The sequence below is a fragment of the Falco punctatus genome, assembly GCF_963210335.1.
Source record: "Falco punctatus genome assembly, chromosome: 3".
NCBI classification, from domain to species: Eukaryota; Metazoa; Chordata; class Aves; order Falconiformes; family Falconidae; genus Falco; species Falco punctatus.
In genome coordinates this window covers 75,095,851-75,114,844 of record NC_137582.1, presented here as the reverse complement: position 1 = coordinate 75,114,844, position 18,994 = coordinate 75,095,851, and the positions used below count along the sequence as shown (strand labels likewise).

Sequence of the window (18,994 nt, the reverse complement as noted above, 5' to 3'; positions counted from 1 at the left end):
ATGTCAAAAGATTTACCAGTGCAACCTGAAATCCCTAAAGAAGATGGCAGACCCAAGTGGGACAATAAGTTCCAGTATATTTTAAGCTGTATTGGATTTGCCGTTGGTCTGGGGAACGTGTGGCGGTTTCCGTACTTGTGTCAGATACACGGAGGCGGTAAGATTGAAATGGGACTTTGTCAAAGTATTAAACTACAAGTCTAATATAACTATACTAACTTATGATGGGCATGGAAGTTGTATATTTGCATCAGTATTTTAACTACGGAATGCTCATAAATGTTTTGTACCAGTTAGATTAAAGTATATTTAATTTTAAAATAATGTGTTTGCTTAGGAATTAAGACCAGAAGGATGCTAACTCTCATCAAAGCCAATGTTACAGTTCTTGCATTGCTGCTACAATCCCGATGGGAGCGGGAAACTGAACCTGCAGCTCGTTACCTTTCGGGAAAGCAAGAAGCCTTGGGGAGCCCTGAGTGAACCGGCCCCCAGACAAATGGTCGCTGTGCTTTCCTTTGGGAAGGCGAACAAGTCATCCCTGTCCATTCTCTGACGCTCTTAGGAGCCACCCCATTATCGGGAACTGCCCCTGCACAAAAGTAAATTGCATTTTTGATGTCTGTGAGGCTGTTTAAAATGCTCAGCTGATAGAACACGAACAGGAGCCTGCCAGGTTGCATGAACAGCTGCCCAAGCCTATCCCTGGGCACCATTCCCAGAAATAATTGCTTTAGAAGCAGCCAATGTAGTAAATAGAAATAGATCAGAAAAGAGCATTTGATAATTCACCATTCACAGTAGCTTTTGAGACCTGTCATCGTAAGCTGTCTGAAGCAGAGTGAGATAGCAAATTATGTCAAAAATATTTCAAACTTATCTTTCAATTAACTAGAGAAATAGAAAATTCAAACCTGGAGAAACTGTCAAATGACAGAAAAAGATATTAAAACCAAGCTTGTTCTGCCAAGGTATCTGTATTACTTGATGAACTACATATATTTGAATCAACCAAGGAACCAAGACTGGATGCTGCCTTTAATGGAAGGAGGTGTTTCAGAAAAAAGTAGCCACTTAGGTACTCTGGTAAGTAGCTGAATGAGTAAGATATAGCAGCTTGCATCAACAAAAGCAATCTTGGACTATATAAGCAGAGCACTAGGAAGTAGGTGGAGATACTGCTACTGATGCTAAGGCAACTTCAGAGCTTCTGACTTCTTCTGAAAGTCCACCTTTCAAAGTCAACTTGAAAAATTAGACAAAATGCAGAAAAGCCCCATCAATTATTCAAGGTCTGGAAAACTTATGGGTCAAGGAATGAATTAAGAATCCAATCTATTTAAGTAATGAAATTGAAAATGAAAGAGTATGTTTATCGTAGTCTATAAACAAGCAAACAGAAACTATTTTGGTGGCAAGGAGCTCTGCAATGTTGAACATGTAACAGCTGGAAGCTATGGTTACACAAATTTGAATAAGAAAAGAGAAGAAGTAGTAGGTTAGATTCTTCCCAGGAGACTTAACATTTTCCATTATTTATTTACAAGATGTGAAACCCAGTGAAACTCTCTTAGAGGAGTGCCATAACTGGGTGGTTGGAAAATCATAGGTGTAAGCACGCTGTTTCGCTGTGTTTGCCCAAGGGAATGGCTGGAAAAAGCCTGTCACTTCAGTTAATGATAAATGTGTTCATGAGACATGATAAACACCTTTAAAGAGATACCCCCATAGCAGATAAGGCATGGTGCCTGCAAGGAAGAAGTTCTTCTGTAGCAGGAGCTGTAAGTCATATAAATACCCTACCACAACCCAGGTGGCCTTTCTATCTTTGAGCAAGGAAACAAGTGTTCAGTAACAAAAAAAACCCCAACATAATAAAATGTGATTATTTTGTAATGTATTGAACAATTAACAAAAAGTGCTCAGTAGAAGGTTTGAAAGTCACAGACACGACCATAGCGAGACATAGATCTTCTACACATCTTATTACGCAGAGCTGCTTCTGGGGCCACCAACTGCATGAGGCTGCATGAACTTTGTGCTTCAGGGTTTTGTGCAAATCTCTATTATGGATTAAGATGAAATAATGTTCTGCAACCTTAAAAAGGCTCTTACACCTTTCCATGAAGCACCAAGGGCTGTTTTTCCATGCTAGAGCTGGTGGACTAGCTGTGGGCAGCTGTTTTTCAACTTCTTCAGATCCCAGCCTCACTTCAGAAGATCAGAAACACTCGCCTGCTACTGAGGTTTGATCACTCCTCTCCATCCCTCCCCTCCAGGGTCCCCTGTGTCCCTGCTCTACAAACCTCTACCACCCCAGGAGAAGCATGAATCTGAGTCCAAGGAGACACACAGTGACCTGTCTTACAGACCGTACAGTGCTCAGAGAGTCTGTTTACTTGTGTATCCAGCTTCTGAGCACCGATATATCCCACAGGAGCTGCTGGGAACAAAAAAGACAGGGTGTAGAGTAGGTTTAAAGATAAAAATAGGAAAATGCTGCAGGGACAAAGGTTGAGTTTCTCCTCTGCTCCATGAGTAGCAGTCAGTTATAGCACATAGCTAGTTTGCATCACTACAAACTGCAGCACAAGACAGTGGTGAATAAAGGTTGATGTATGGATGTACAACCAATGTTTGGTCACCGGATTTTAATAAAGGGCTCAGAGAGCTCAACAGCAGGATGGACTCTGAAATAAAGTGCTGTGGGGTTTGTGAACAATCTGTCCCAGAGAATTGGCGTTGGAAGAGTTTGAGTGAGTCCCGAAGCCCACCAAGAAGACAGAGCTGTTGAGTTTACACCAGTATATAATGTACTTGTGTTTTAATTCTGCTAATTGAAGGCAGTGATGTGATTTGGGGTTGCATTTTTGAAAGCAAACAACTCATATGCAAAAGCCCAACAGATTTTCAGGGGTACTGGAGCATAAATCCTGCTTGTGTGCACCTGAAGACATGAGCATGGGTGAGACCAGCAGCATCATGGTTAACTAAGAGCCCTGAGAGGTACAGCGGCTAGGTGCCTGAAGCCACAGCCACAGGTGCAGCAAAATATGGTATAGATATAGCATAGATATGCTCTAAGGCTGAATGGCTTCTGGGGTACAGATTACAGTTTCACAGCTGGCTCAGGTGATATCCAAGTGTTTAGGAGTTAGGCAATGCACTTTACCTCATCTCTAGATTTTTTAAAAAACAAGAGACAAAAATAAGTGCTTGTATATTTGTCAGCTGTTCTCATCAGACCTCTGGACCTTATTCATCGCACATTAGTGTTACTCAGTAACTTGGATCTAATATAATATCAGTTTTGCTGACATTTATCACCCACTGTCGTTACTGATTATTTGGATTTATTGCCTCGGTTGAGTTAGTTATTTACTTTTCATGACTAATGGATATGAAGGTTGTTTGCCACAGTAAGTAGAGACAAACACAAAGGTTCCCAGGCAACTGGGATTGAAAAGAAGTCTCTAAATAGCCCAGTACATAGGTTGTCACTTAAAACTGAGACTCAAACAAGTCATATAGTTATACATATACACACACAGTCATCTGAGTATACTTAAAAAAACCCAACCCAGTTCTAGCTGGAACTTACTGCAGTATTTTACTTTTGATTATATATATCTGCTTGCCTAACCCATGGGGTATTGAAAATGTGCATAGTGCCCGAGCCTGCAGGATGACTGAAAAATATCTTCAATATAAAATACAGTTTCTTTCTAGGAAATAAATACACATAAACACTGAAGTCCTGATAAAAAGGGAGAATTGTTTACTTCTGGGGTAATGATTTACAGACTTTCATAGCCCACCCGACCTTTTGCTAGAATTTGAACTACAACTTCCAGCAAAATGCAGTTGTCTGACTCACTGTGTTTTCAGAAGGAAAATAAAACCTGAGGGGAACAACAGATATACCTGGAAGATACTGAAAAAAACCCCCAAACAAAAAACCCCAAACCACCAACAAAAAACATATGTTGGGAAAAGCAGAAGAATTCACTTTGATAGAAAAATGAATTATGTTACAACAAGTAAGAAACTTCATTTTCTGGACTGTTACCACGTCCTGCTCAAGTCCTTGGTGAAAAGCTATGGCAATTGGGGTTGAGATTTTCATAACTTGTTGTATTTGGTTGCCCTTCACAGCTCAGGTTGGTGCATGCTTGCATGTGGGTGCTGCTCACTTTCATCCTTCAGTCACGGGTATTTCATAAAGAAGTTCACCAAGGTTATTTTGTAAGTTTGCAGGTGTTACCCATCTTCATTTGAAATGGTTATTGCCCCCTTGGTTTTCTGGACATGGCTTTAGCTCCTTCCCTGTTGTTCAAGGAGATACAGTCATTTACATGGGAAACTCAACCTTGCAAAGTTTCAGAGTCTTTAAGATGTGCAATGTGGCTTGTAACTCCAAATCGATGCCATCATACATGTGCTGCACAATATGACACTTATAGTAGCCCATACTTTTCATCTGGTTTAAGGCATGTGCAGAAAATATAACAAAGATCATGAAGTATTGTTTTACAGAGAGAGGGCATGTGCAGAAAATATAACAAAGATCATGAAGTATTGTTTTACAGAGAGAGGGGTGAATATGATTAAGTCGCTGCTTTTTTTCCTACCTGATGCCTTGATATGATTCATTGCTGTGTTCGCTATTCACTGCTTAGCTGAACTCCCATGGAGAAAGAGGGACAGGTCTGATAATCCCCTTTCAATAGCTAATAACAAGTAGTTACCACCTATTGCAATTTCTTGTCAGTAAAATAAATTATCACAGGTATCTTGCCATTAGGTTCTCAGTCTTTTGGAAAAATGCACCCATCACCATTTCTCATATGTACCAACAGAACCAGTGAAGTGGATCTCTGAATGCTTGAGGCATTGCATTATACCGAGATGTGCTTTCTGAATTTTTTGGACTCTACAGATGCATTTCTTTTGGAGTTACTCTTTTGCCACCTTCCAGGTCATTTCAGTCTTCATTATAATTATTTATTTCCATTCCTACATCTCTGATCTGAATGAATTTTTTTATCCATTTTCTGAACTTTCAGATGCTGTTGTGCCTTTAGATCACCATTTCAAGTTACTTGCCTTACTTCTGCTAGCTGATCTGCAGGTACTGGTAAGATGCAGTATTGAGCATGTAGATCAGTTCCTCTAAGTTTTTCTCCACCATTTAGGAAGTCTTCACTGGCACCCTGACATCAAGCAAAGCTGTTGAGTTTTCTCTGCTTCTCATTGAGGGTTATCAATTTCTGCTGGTCTTGGCACTTCTTGGTTAGGAGGTCACCCTACTTCACCATACTTCAAACTACTTTACGTTTCCAGTAGTCAAGTCTATTGCTTTCTCTTTCTAAGATGTGACAAAACCAATTTGGCTGTTTCACTTTGCTTTGCCAGTTGCCATGATTCAGCTTTAGACTGTGCTCCTTCATTAGTCTCCTGGTCATTTTGGCCTCCAGTGCATCAATAGCTCTCAACAGGCTGCCTAGTGGTTCGTGCACTTTTCTTCCAGATTTGCCACGCATAGGTGATACAGCAAAACTGTGCCCTTCAAGTGTCATTTTGCAGGCAGAGGGCTGACTATAGTTGAGGAGTTGCTTTTCTGACCTGATTTGCCTATACAATGCACTCAAGAGGTCAGGTTTTAAAAACCCTCAGTGTACCTAGAGTGCACCAGGTATTTTCTTTCCTACTGCCATGACTAAAAGCTATCTCCACTCTAATGGTTCTTCTGAGTTAGCAATGATACTGATACGCTGGTGCTCCTTGTCACTTAGGGCTCTACTGTCCAGGAAACCAACTTACCAATATGTGCAGTAATTGTAGTTGTTGGTAGTCTGAAAGAGCTCTTGTAGGCTTTCAGTGCCTTCTCATGTGCACAGGGATTGTTCCTTGGCTTTGTGGTATCTTTGTGCTGGATCTCCTTCCAAAGTAATTTTTAAGTCTGGTACATTTTGGACTTCCCCCTCTCCCCCTGCCCTTGACCTTCTTCTAGTAAAGCATGTATCTACTTGCAGGATGGATGCTTTATGCATCTTGACACCAGTCTGACAGAAGGAATGGTGTAGACAATTTTTCCTAGGTCATGCCTCAGGGATACAACTAAATCATGCCATGGGGATACTTTTGAATTTTATGGGCATTTCTCCAGGCTTTTAAGGCACTTACAAATACTTTATCACTATCAATTTCCTTATTCATTTTTTGAGAGGAAAAAAGTTACTGAAGCTAAACTTTTGTTTTTACAGGTTCCCCCCTGGGCTTGCTTCTTATATATGATGTTATTTATTTTCCTCTCATTGTGGAGCACACAGATCTAGAATATCTAAATATATATTTAGAATATCCAGATACAGAATAATTTGCTTACTGGCACTATGACTGCTTCTGCTAGGGTTCCCTTTTCCCATGGCTCATGGAAGCCAAACCTACTACCTACCACAAAAGGAGTTTCTGCCTCCTTTGTGACACAGGCTCTGTGTTAGGTACCAGCTCGCTTCATTCTCCTTGGATTTTCTTCTTGCTTTTTCCACAGTAGATACCTCATGGCATTTTTTTTTTTTTTTTTTAAAGATTTAAATCCTGCCTCCTGGCACATTCTCCTCTATCTAATAAACAGAGTCCTTGACTATACGGTGCTGGAGCGTTCCTTCTCATTATCTGATACCTTTCTGACATTCTTTTTCTTTCTGTGGGTGGGGGATTCTATTGTGGGAAAGTGTAAGCTTCAGGTGCTTGAGCAGACTGTCTATACTTTTCCTAACTATTTCTTTTTTGCCTAAACATACTGTAAAGGAATGAATAAGTGAAAACATATTTTTACACTACAAGCCATTTATCTGAATTAAGTTCGAGAAAGATTAGCTCCATTAACTATTTTTTTCTTAGCCCAATCTTCTGCCGTATTTTCATATTTGCAGATAGCATACTTTTTATATTGTTCTCATGTATTTCCTTTTCAAGTGTGACATTACGTTTTGCCAGCTGTAAATATGACTGGAGATACATACAAACCAGCACAAAGTAAACAGGCTTTTATCAGCAGAATATCTAAACATGCTCTGCTGTCAATGGTTCAACTAGCAAACAGAAAAGGGCAGAGAGATAACAGAGAGCAGTTTGCACTAATTATTACACAGTTATTTCCAGGGAGATACGATATGGGAGATAGGCCAGTTCCTTACGGAGTGCTCTGCTAGCAAGGGCTCTGCATCGCATAGATGTCAAAGAAGCTAATGGGATATCAAGAAGCTTTCAAGGCCAGGAGGGAAAGGGTTAGAAACCTCTTTTTAGATGAGTGGAAGAGGTCTGACTTCTTCCTGTGTCTCTGGAAACCACCTTCAAGCTGTTTCTCAGTTCTCTTCCTTTCTGAAGTCACGTTTATAAATGGGTAGGTTAGTGATCAGAAAAGGTTAACAGGAGCTGCCCTAGGAGTTTTCCCATCCTCCAACCTTCAACTTCATGTGGTACCTTTAGCAATCTTACTTGCCAGTGGTTCCAAATTTTTCCTCTTTCTAATAAGAATGGGAATTAAATAAGCATAAAAATGCAATTACTGCTGAACTTCACTCAAATATTTCCTGAATCATCTATTTAGGTATATGATGGAGTAAAAAATCTTTTGCTTTGCATCTTGATGTTCAGAAGTAGCAGGAGTGGGTTTGGAATAGTTGTTTGTAAATCTTCAGACATAAGATCTCAAAGGTCATTGAATTAGTCCTTTGCAATTAGAGAGCATCATGTATTTATGGTTGGACTCAATGATCTTAAGGGTCTTCTGCAACTCAAATGTTTCTATGACTCTATGAAACAGCTGCTGCCTGGAGCTGGTGTGCTGCCAGGCAGCTGGGCGAAACACGGGAGTGCTCTGCACTGTGGTGTGCCAGTCACTCGTGTGAATATTTTGCTGTTTCCAGAAGACAGCCTGACACCTCAGGCTGTCAGGAGGGCTCGGTGGGCACCCTCAGGTGTGCTGTGGAGGGGGGTATTGCAGCAGGCTTGAAGGAGAGCATGGGACTGAGCGTGGGGAGAGGTTGCCGAGTTCTCGCAGAAGGGATCTGCAAACTCCTTAGTATTTACACGGAAGCTTTGGCAGGTAGCTCCAGGTGAGATGTCATCGGGTGGTAAAACACTTGAAAATAAACCAAATAGTGTGGTACTTAACTCCCTCTGTAAGTCTCCCTTTTGGGGTGGTGGTTATAATAGCCACTTTAGAGCGTCCTCCATGCACAGGGACTACCGAGCAGGGGTACTGAGGATCCAAACTGAGGATTTAACATACTGGGAGTTAACTGTGAGAATTCTTTTTCAAATCTGCTTCTTAGCGGTTAAAAACATCTTAAGAAATCAGAATCTAAGTAGAGACATTTCCACCTTTGGCAAATTAAGAACAGTCCTTCACTGAGAAAAGCTTTGCCAGTTTTTGTTCTCATGTATTTTTAGCCCTTGGTAAAGGGCTAAACCATTAAACACACCTTCTCTGGGTGTTGTGTGTAGTTATTGCAGCACTTAACAATAGGTAGCAAAGTTATTGCAATACCTAGCTCAAGCAATTTGATTTATCTGCCCAGCCTTTCTAAATAGCCAGTGATTGCAAAACTCTGGAGCCACTACAGGAAAACACCAGAAATCCTTACACATTCCCTCACCTCCCTCTCAGGGCTGAAGATGGAGCAGAGAGCAGAGCTGCTCTGCTCTCTGATAGCGATGGTGAGGCTGTTCTCCCTGCCAGCCTGGAGGGAGGGGAGGTGTCCAGAGCTGGAAGAGCAGAGCTGGGCAGGCTCAGGTATGAGATTTGGAGGCAAAGTCAAAAAGGTCTTACTAGGCACAGGTTTACTGATAAAGAGATGAGGAGGACAGAGTCAGTATGAGTTGGTAGGAGGACTGTGAAGGAGCTTAGGCAGGATTTCTGTTTCCCCAGATAAAAAAGCCTTTGTAGTCACAGGGGCTGCTGGTGATGGCAATAAAGTTCAATCTATTACACCATTTCATTTTAATTGGACATTTGTGCAGGTGGTTTGAACACATTGATGAAACTTCTCCTGGTCTCATGACAAATCAGCATCTGTGCAAAGGCAGGAGACCCAAACTCGTGTCCCTTCTGAGGGAAGGCAGGCGACATGAGGTGTTGCACACCATTTTGCAGAAACCAGCCAGGCTGCCGGCAGGATTGATACCTTCCCACAGGCACCCAACAGTGCGTGCTGCCACTGGCCCAAGGGAGCTGCTGCGAGAAAAACAAGAAGGATGTAGAGGACACAAATCTGGAGGAAATTGGTTTTCATTGCTCCCATGTCTCACAGAACAACTTCAGTCTTGCTTTCAGTTCTTCATTAGCAAGAGGCTCTGAGCAGAACTTAATGCAATAAAGTAACCTTGTGGGTCTCCAGTGCAAAATCCTGCTTTACCAGGGGAGGATGGAGGAGCACACGCCTGAGAGCTTCAGGGAGGGAAAAGAGGGATGAACTGAAGGGGAAACAGATGGTATAGGGGCAAGGCAAACCCTTGTGCTTTATGAGCAGGGGAAGTAAAGAAGATGCTTAAAAGGAAGGGAAATGAAGGCAATAGTGAGGCTATTTATAATGGGCTGTAGTGATGCTAGAGGGGAAGCATCCTGCAGCACTAAGCGTCCCACTCCTTTCTCCTACATATTCGCCAAATAAATTACCAGTAACAGGTGTTACTTGGCAGGTATCCCTAACAATGCTCCCTCTTCTCAACACATCCTACAAGGACTTTGTTAGGGTTATAAAGAAGACAAATTACTAAACAGTAGTTTCAGTGAGATGCAGATAATGATGCGGCTCAATTGCACTTGTGTTTTCAGGGGCATTCCTTATCCCATACTTCATCGCTCTTCTCTTCGAAGGAATCCCACTGTTGCATCTCGAACTGGCCCTAGGACAGTGCCTGAGGAAAGGCAGCATCGGTGCTTGGAACACCATCTCGCCTTACCTTGGAGGAGTCGGTACGTCTCTCACAGTCCCCGTTTAAGGAACTGCAGCTGAGCTCCCAGCCTAAGCACTCACTTCCTACAGACCTGTGCCTGATGCTTGTTAGGACATAAAAAGAATATTTTTTATGATGAGGGTGGTGAAACACTAGAACAGGTTGCCCAGAGAGGTTGTGGATGCCCCATCCCTGGAAACATTCAAGGTCAGGTTCAACAGGGCTCTGAGCAACCTGTTGAAGCTGATCCAGTTGAAGATGCTCCTGCTCATTTGGACTAGATGACCTTTAATGGTCCCTTCCAACCCAAACCATTCTGTGATTCTGTAATTCTAAATCACTCCCTTCGGGTGTTACTCTAGGCACACAGGAGGCTTAAATGCAAACCTAACCTTTGGGGTGGGAAACATAACCACCACAAGCTCTGCTAGCCAACACTGCCCCATTCTACCATACCCTGGAGCTTACACAAGAGCTGCCTGCCCACAGTGCTTCTTGCTCCTGCCTCACAGCCTCTCCAGGAGCCAGTCATCTCTGTCCAGGGATAGTTGGATTGGAGCAAGGACAGAAAGACAGGAAATCACAAGCAGGATCCTGGCACCTCCTAAAGAGCCTAAAGCACCTCGGAAAGTTCCTCTGAGGCTGCTAAAGGGATATTGTTAACATGGCTGGGGACAAGGGACAATCCACACAACAGTGTGCATCAGACTGGTGTGCAGTTCTGTCCTGGGAAATTTTTCCTGCTTACTTAATAATGTATGAAAAATATGAAAAAACATATAATGTCCTGCACACATCATTAGGCATCAAAAAGTTAATAGGAGCTGCTGCTGTTAGAGGGCTGAATCATCAGCTCTACCAGTTCTGAGATAGAAGCCTCCTGCCCACCAGGGCAAGGAAAAACCCTTGGATGCTCCAGCCAGCTCTGCTGGATCATGCCCTGCTTTAAACAAGCGCCTGAAAAAGGGATTGGCAGCAACAGCTATACCCGTGAGCATGTGTGGGAGGAGAAGGGGAGGCTAAGAGGAGTTATCTAAGGGCCAGAGGGCAACCAGGAAGAAATGCCAAGCAGCAGGGTGGTGCCTCCAGCTAAACACATCTCCTACAGTTAGGAATGTCCATCCTCCCTTTGCAAAAATGCAAGCAAGCAGAAACTGTGGGTTTGCTAATTCTTCCTTCCTTATTGTAGGAGCAACACAGTTACCGGTTTAGGGCATACACACATCACTTTGGACAAAGAGTGCCCTCACGCAGCTATAGCACACTGTGAAACCTCAGACTCTTTGGGTCTCTGCTATTGAAGTTGTTTCACGTAGAAAACAATGTATTATATACTAGAGCAAAGATTTCAACCCTAATCTTGTACATAAATAGGGAGTGTCTGCCTTCTTGGAGCAGGGCTGGTGACCTGGGGGACTGCACCAGCGTTCGGCTACTGAGGACACAAATGCCCATCTTTCACGTGAAAATCTCTGGGGGTAAAGAGAAAATCTTAACAAATTAGGAAATGTTGAGCTTCTAAGAACAAGTGCTGCAATTGATAATTTTTTCCAAAGCTTTTCTAAGCTGAGATATTGTGCTTTCTGCAGGGGTTGGTTCATGGATGGTGTCAGTTCTGGTGAGCTTATACTACAACACTGTTTTAACCTGGGTGATGTGGTATTTCATAAACTCCTTCCAAGAACCTCTTCCTTGGAGTGTTTGTCCTCTAAATGAAAACAGAACAGGTAACTACCCCTTCAAGCATCACTGCTAGCAAGAGGAGGATCACAAATAGACTGGGGGCTAGCAAGGGGAAAAGGGAAGTTTTATTTGTTTGTTATGCTTACGCTATGATACAAATATCAGTCTGAAAGAGCATCCTCTGCTTTCTGACTATGGAGAAATACTCCTCTATCAAGACACACGTGTCTGTTGTTATAAACTACTTATCAAGACACGTGAGATTGTTAGCATAAGAACCAAATTTATGACTACATCTTTCAGTAACTGCTTTAAATGAGACTTTCGAGTTTTCATTAGCTGGTGATGCAATGGTTATGACTCATAACAAGCTCATATAGAAACCTTTTAGCTCATTTGCCATGATGTGCTGAGAAAGATCAGCTGAGTTGTCAGAGCAGGAAACACAACCCTACTGAAGAACTTCAATTTAAGCCTGTAGATTGCTGAAATTACTTTTACACATCCAACAAGACAGCTTCCCAGAGCAGGTAACCAAGAAAGCCCTGAGAACAGAAGCCACACTTCATTTGACCCCAAGTTTTGCGCAAGACTTTGTTTTCCTATCAAAAAGCTGTAAGAGTGACGTTAGCCTACTGAAATTCATCATCCTTGCAGGAACAATAAAAGCCAGAAAGTCCATGACCCCGTTTGTTTGATTTCAAAATGGGAAACAAAAATAACAGTGTTTTTTTTTAAAATAAGCAACTAAATAAGCAAAACATTTTTGAGGTAGCAGAGAAACTACTTAAAGAGGGAATCTTTGAGGCTCAGACCAAATATACACTATCCATTATAAAGCTTTTAGTAAGACCAAAGTCAGACAGTGTACCTAAGCAGGATAAGGAAGTCTGCTCTCTGTTTTTTAAAATTGTTTTTCAGCTTTTTTGTTCAGAGCACGAGAGGCAACAAGTTCCAGGGCACAGCAAGAAATGATCTGCATAACAGGCTTAGGAAAAAGACAAAATACATCAGAAATCAACTTTCTTTTGGAGACCTTAGGACTATTCTAGAGTAGGAAGAGTGTCAGACATTTCCCATCTTTGTTACAGAAGTAGAGAAAATTATTTTTGCCTTAAGAAATAGGATTCTTTCATTTCTCAGGATACAAATGTCCCAACTAGTGAGCTAAACATGTATTCCAAACCTGCTTTAGAGATCAGCTTTTTAATCTATAGTTTAGTATATAAAAAGCCTTGAATTTTTAGTTAAGAATCCTTTAGAAAATATTGAAGAAGTCCTTTAAAGATGGATTTTTCAATACCAAGACTAATGGGACTTTAAAACAGGGAAGGAGAGGAGAAAAAGTTATGCTAAACTTGAGCAGGACTGCATGCAAACCAGCAGCTTCAGTAGGAGACACTGCAAGAAAATTAGTGTGCTCTCCTAGGCAGAGGAAGAGACGCATTCAGGTCTCACCAGGCACATAAAGGAAAAAGAGCTTCCCCAGTCTTGGTGTGTGCTGGACCTCCTGGTTACGGGGATTGCTATCAGTGCTGCCTCTGTAGGTTTCACAATGTGTAACTCCAGCTCCTGGAAATGCACAGGGCTGCCTCCTGCCCTCAGGACATTCCTCATTCCGGCTAGGAGCAAAGACAGGAGCTGCAGCACCCAGGGAACTTGGACTTCCAGCTAAAGACTGCAAGTCAATGAGTTTCCTGAAGATCCTCTGTCAACCTCCTCCTCAGGCATTTAGGCAGACGGGTGAGCGCAGGTCACGGTGTATGTTGTGTTCCCGGTTCCCTCCTCTCCAGACACAGAGCCTGGCTGGGGAGTGCCCGCTCCCCTGGGTGCAGGTGCCTGGGGCTCCTGCTCACAGAAGTCCTGGAAATGTGACCCAGAGGCTGATGCATGGGTCTTGCCCCCCTACAGGGTCATGACATAGCCAGGGGACCCTGGGCTTAGGCGTATCCTCAGGTGCCTGAATCTTGTCACAGCTCTGCCAACTTACAAACATGCAGCTAAAAAATGTCAGTCTCCACAGAAATTACAGTTTAGAATTTACCTTGCACCGAGTGTGACACCTTTCCTATTTAAAAGGTTATCACCTGTAGAAACGTTGGTGATGTTCTGGTGAAGGTCTCATGTAAGTCTCACAGCCTTAGCCTGCCGTGACAGTTGTCTTGCTGCACATTACAGACAGCGCAGAAAGGCCAGTTCAGCCCATCTCTGTATTTGACTTGGCAGCCCACAAGAGACCATCCTGCCACTCTCCATTAGTATAAAATATTCCTTCCTAACCATACAGCGAGTGGGAAAAATATTACCCATTTCAAAATTTATTCTTATGCTTGCCACATTTTCTTCTAGGGCTCAATGAAGAATGTTATGAAAGTACCGCGGTAAATTATTTCTGGTACAGGAAAACTTTGAACATAACACCCGACGTCACTGATAGTGGCACATTGCAGTGGTGGCTCCTTTTGTGCTTAGGAACTTGCTGGGCAATTGTCTATCTCTGCACCATCCGCGGAATTGAAACCACAGGAAAGGTATGGAAAGGACAGAGAAGTGCATTATCCCACCCTTTGAATCCTGCTCTCCAGATACTGAGTTTCACCATCAATGAAAGCCTTCCCCATGTACCACACTAGCACCATTTCAGGGTGTTCCTTGTCCAACGAAGCGGTGACAGCAGCACACATGGCTCAAAATGACACTTCTCTCCTTTCCCATTGCAAATGTTCCTGCCCTACCAGCCTCCCCTCACACAGTTTCAAAAGCAATTTTGTTAAAAGTATGTTCTGCTAAAGTGCACTCTGCTTCTTCTAAAGATGGCAATATTCATCTGTAGCTGTCCTATCTAATATTATTAGGATTGTATGTAGCAATAACTTAAATAGGATTTATCAGTGTTATTCTCAGTAACCATCTGTCTGTCTTCTTACCTTAGGCAATTTATGTAACAGCAATATTTCCTTACCTGGTCCTAACTATATTCCTCATTCACGGACTCACTCTACCAGGAGCCACCGATGGTCTGGTTTACCTCTTCACCCCTAATGCAAGTATTGCTGCTATAGTCAGAAATACTATTTTTCCTTATTCTCCTCCTCCGATCTCATACTGTATATTGATTTTCCAGCAAATCCTGATCTAGCTCCCTATCCAAGAGTTCAGCTAAGCTCTTTTTTATGAGATGAAGTGATTTAGTATTTTAATATACTGTAGCAAGAGAAGAGGCAGCAAGGTAATTAACAGTTTGGTAATAAGCATATCAGAAAATACTGGAAAAATGAGTATGTTATGGGTGCCTCAGACTTGAATGTCTAAGTGAAACCGATATGCTTCATGAACAGAATCATCTCTTTTACACACAACAAAGATGGGACTTTCCTGTCAATACTACCGAATTTACATGACTTTAATATTTTAAGACTTCATAAGAAAAACAACGGAGGAATTATACTGCAAAGTGTTTGGTTTTTTTACGGTTGAAAGTAATTTTATCCTACCCTTTTTCTCTGTAGCGCAAGTTTCCCCCCCACCCCCGTATGTCCCTAAAAGACAGAGCTGCTGGAGTGCACCCCTCTCCCATTTTTTTCTCATCTTCTCAAAGGGACAGGAGTCCCAGATCCCTCCATATGCTGGCCATTTCAGAAGGACCTCTTTATGCTGTCCTTAGCAGCCTTCCCAAATGCAGAGCAAATTTGTTCCACCAAGTGGCTGCTATCAACCACAGGCTCCTCACAGCTCTGCCTTCATGCTAAAAACCTCCATAAAGCCGTAAGTGTAGAAGAGGAAAAGCAGCACCCACTGACAGATGGTCTTGGAGCGTCCTCTGCCTCTGCAGCCACAGCAGTGCTTCCCACCACAGGAGCACTGGGTATTGCCCTTTCTCTTCCTACAACAGAAACGCAGGCATTAAGGAAAACATAAGCCAAGAAGCCCAGAGATACATTACGTGTCAGCCTGGAAAGGGACAACAGCAAGAGACAGCTCAGATGAGACACCTGTTTTATCCCTCCCCCTGCAAAACCAGTCTTGGTTGTCTTTCTTGTCAAAAGACAATCTTGGTCTTTACAGGAGGTCAGGACATGCACCCTTATTTTTGTAGGGCTCAGACAGGACAATAAATGCTTGCTTCATTGTCTTAATGAAGAAAGCAGACTAGACAACACAACCAGAACAGCGCTTGGCCTGTTGTCACTTTGTCTCAGCTCAGCCGATTGGGTTTCTCTGAAAGAGCTCAGGCATCTTTGGGACTTCACATTCCACAGTCGTTACACAGTGAATTTAATGCAAAAACTAGATTTATGTGTATTCACAAAGCCTGGAGGTATTGCAGCGCTGAGGGGGATCATCATACAAGAAGAGCCGGATGGTTTTGCAGACTGGCACCAGAAGTCAGAATGAAAATCTGGCTGCAATCAACCTGTAATTAAGGATTAGTTCGTTTGAGGAAGCAGATCCTGGAGATGTCCTTTAAGAGTCATCTGAAGATGGTTTTGGTGCTGAAACTATATTCTTACCTACAAACATGGGAAAGCTGATGCAACAGCCTGGTAAGTGATCATCTACTCTGGGTGTTGCTATGCATCGAAAGTTATAGTGTAAGACAGAGATGGCTTTGTTAAACTAACACACCAACTGCTATGGAGGATTCTGGCACTTCAGGGTCTTCAAAAAGACAGCAAGCACACAACTGCAACATTTCCTTTCTTTCTTCTTCCCCTTAGCCCACAGTGGCAGTACCAGTATTGCCTTTTCTGTTAGCCTGTTTAATGAGAAACAACTCCCACCACTGCCATCAGTAAATACATGAATTTTTCTTGTTACACTTCTCCACAGTGCATGTCCTAAAGTGAGTTTTATAGGGGGGTTGTTGGTTTGTGGGTTTTGTGGGTTTTTTTGTCAAAGATTTACCTGACCCACCCAGACCACATCAGGTTACAAAACTGTAAAGTGTATTTCTTAAGTGCATGCTGTTTTCTTCTTTTTTTTTTGAAGGAAGCTTGTAAAGCTTTAGTAAAATAAAGTTAGCTCACCTACTGCCATTTTCAGCTTGCTTTACAAAAAAGACCCTAAACAAACCAACACCCACCCATCCCCCAAAAAAACCAACAAACCAAAACCAACCTTCTTGACATTCTCCACTCACTGGGGCAATCTCTTCCAACTTTTTTCCAACTTTGCAGTGCAGCAGAAATTGTAGGTTTTTTGTAATAGCTGACACATCCATTCGCTGGTAACTGTTACACCTCCCTCTTGTTTTTGCAAATCTGTGAAAATAACACCTAGTGCTAAAAGTCACATCTTACCAGTTTCAACATCACAATCACCCAACTGAATTTATTTATTTTTCCCCAAACCACCACTGCTTAAATTCACTCACCTTCCAAGTTTGTATTTTACTTCTCATTAATAAATATCACAAATAATAACTGCATGCATATGGATTTTAAACATGACAGGCTGTGGTTTTATTTTCATGCAGAAATGCATAGTCCGCTTTTTGCTACCTGACATACTTTCACACCTTAAATTCTAGAACAAATAACAAATACTTCTTTTCATTGACTTTCAGACATGGAAAAGTCTGACTATTTACTCATCCTCTCTAACTCCTTGGCTACCTGGAAAGTGAAGCTGCCAAGAAAAAAGAAGAGATACTGAAGTTATGCTCACAGGCACTTGAGGGGAAAGCAGAAGCTGTCGCACAAAGATGAAGCAACAGAGGAGCTGGAACAGAGCTTTTGGAAAGGTTCTTGGGAAAAAAAATTAAAAATCAGAGGCAGCAGAGAAGGGATCCCATCAAGCATCAGCAATGGTGCCTATGCAGTTCAGCTTCTGTGGACACCTGTGTCAGCTCAGGAGCACAAATGCCTCCTTCTCCAGGCTCTTTCACATCTGAAAGGGCTTCAGAGACTGTAAATATTTGGGGGTTCTCTGGCAACGAACAATTTCAGAAGCTTGGTTGGGCAACGTGCCTGACCCCAGTGCTCTGCAGCTATTTAAAGAGCAGTAAGAATAGCCAAGAAAAAGGCAGCACAGGCACCAGACCCTCTATCCCAGAAGGCAATTTTTTAGTTTTTTCATCTATTTTGCAGTTTAGTTTTACACCTAATATATTACTGTGAATGAATGCTTAAAACTCCTTTTGAGGTACCCAGTCTGTCCGTATCACTTCTGGTATTAAGGAGAACGAAAGCATTACCTTAATGAACTTAAAATGTCTTTAAGTGCAGTATTACTTGTTGGCCACTTGCTTATGAGAAAAGCAATAGCTGTTTTTACACCAAAATTACACATCACAGGGATCTGTGAAGAAAGTTTCTGTCCATGTTTCATGTGTTCAAGTATCCAAACATCTCACTGCCAAGGGGGCAGCAATTACGCTTCCTTTCCTCATTACCCCTGTGTTCATTAACATTCTGCTTGTACATCTTCATTCGCACAGTTCTAGTTTCAGCACATTTTTTTCTTCTGAGGATGTGCTTATGATATCTGTATGCCAGATTACCAAAAATATAAAAAAGCATTTAGATTCATAATTTGTTTAAGACCAGAAAATGACATTGCCATGGCATGTTTGCCTGTCCACTATTTCTTCAAGTTTGGGCATGGATTAGTGTCTTAGAGGCAAAAAATGCATTATGTCTAGCACCAAACTAAACTATCACCGGATTCATTTGCCAAAGTCCCCAGTCAGAAAGTCAAACTTTTAACAACCTCCTCTATCAACACTGGCAATTGACTTGGCAGCACTTCATCAGGCTGCGAGGGCCACGTAGCAGTGTGAATGCTGAGTATCTGCACTGCAGTAGCAATCTAGTTCTGCACCTGCACGTGGTCTTACCAGCAAGTGCTCTGGCATTAGAGGGTTTGGTTATGATCCTTCAAAATGAACCTCTAGGAAAGGTTTGCCTAAGTTGAAGCATTTCAGTCAGCAATGGTTACACTTACCTGCTTGCTATGCTATGTTGTACAAAAGGTTACACCAGTTCTGCTGTGGTGAAAGCACTGACATACTTGTGGAGAAAGCATCTGCAGTAATGGCATCCACCGCATCCGTCCACACTGAGATGAATCCATTATTCTTGCTCTTCAAGCTCAGGCCAGCTTCAGAAAAACCCAAAATGCTATTAAGGGGCTTCTGGCATACTTACTCTTCATTCCTACAGATGTTCCTAATCATGTACTAGGATCAATAGCACAGGCATATAGACATGACAGGAAACACAATTTGCCCTACATTACTAGGATGCAGGTTTGATTCAGATTGATGTAAACCAAAGTGAAATACTCTATGGCCCCAGTATTACTTCTGGGCCAGCTGCTTTTGAAAACACTCATTCTTAACTAG

The 18,994-nt window shown here is 42.3% G+C and overlaps 1 protein-coding gene and 1 long non-coding RNA gene across 2 annotated transcripts in view; both read left to right on the top strand.

The window, feature by feature from the left end:
• Positions 1-18,994, top strand: part of LOC308060014 (sodium-dependent neutral amino acid transporter B(0)AT3-like) — a gene marked incomplete at its 5' end in the record, with an annotated part of 28,803 nt that continues 9,809 nt past the window's right edge. Inside the window, 5 exons of the mRNA XM_080378191.1 lie at positions 1-157; positions 9,845-9,985; positions 11,556-11,693; positions 13,999-14,180; positions 14,582-14,692. Coding sequence (XP_080234317.1) covers positions 1-157; positions 9,845-9,985; positions 11,556-11,693; positions 13,999-14,180; positions 14,582-14,692 — 729 coding nt within the window. The remainder of the gene's footprint in view (positions 158-9,844; positions 9,986-11,555; positions 11,694-13,998; positions 14,181-14,581; positions 14,693-18,994) is intronic.
• LOC308060015 lies at positions 213-6,583 on the top strand. The gene is made up of 2 exons (XR_013926559.1): positions 213-4,483; positions 4,537-6,583. It is a non-coding gene; the product is annotated as an uncharacterized lncRNA (long non-coding RNA).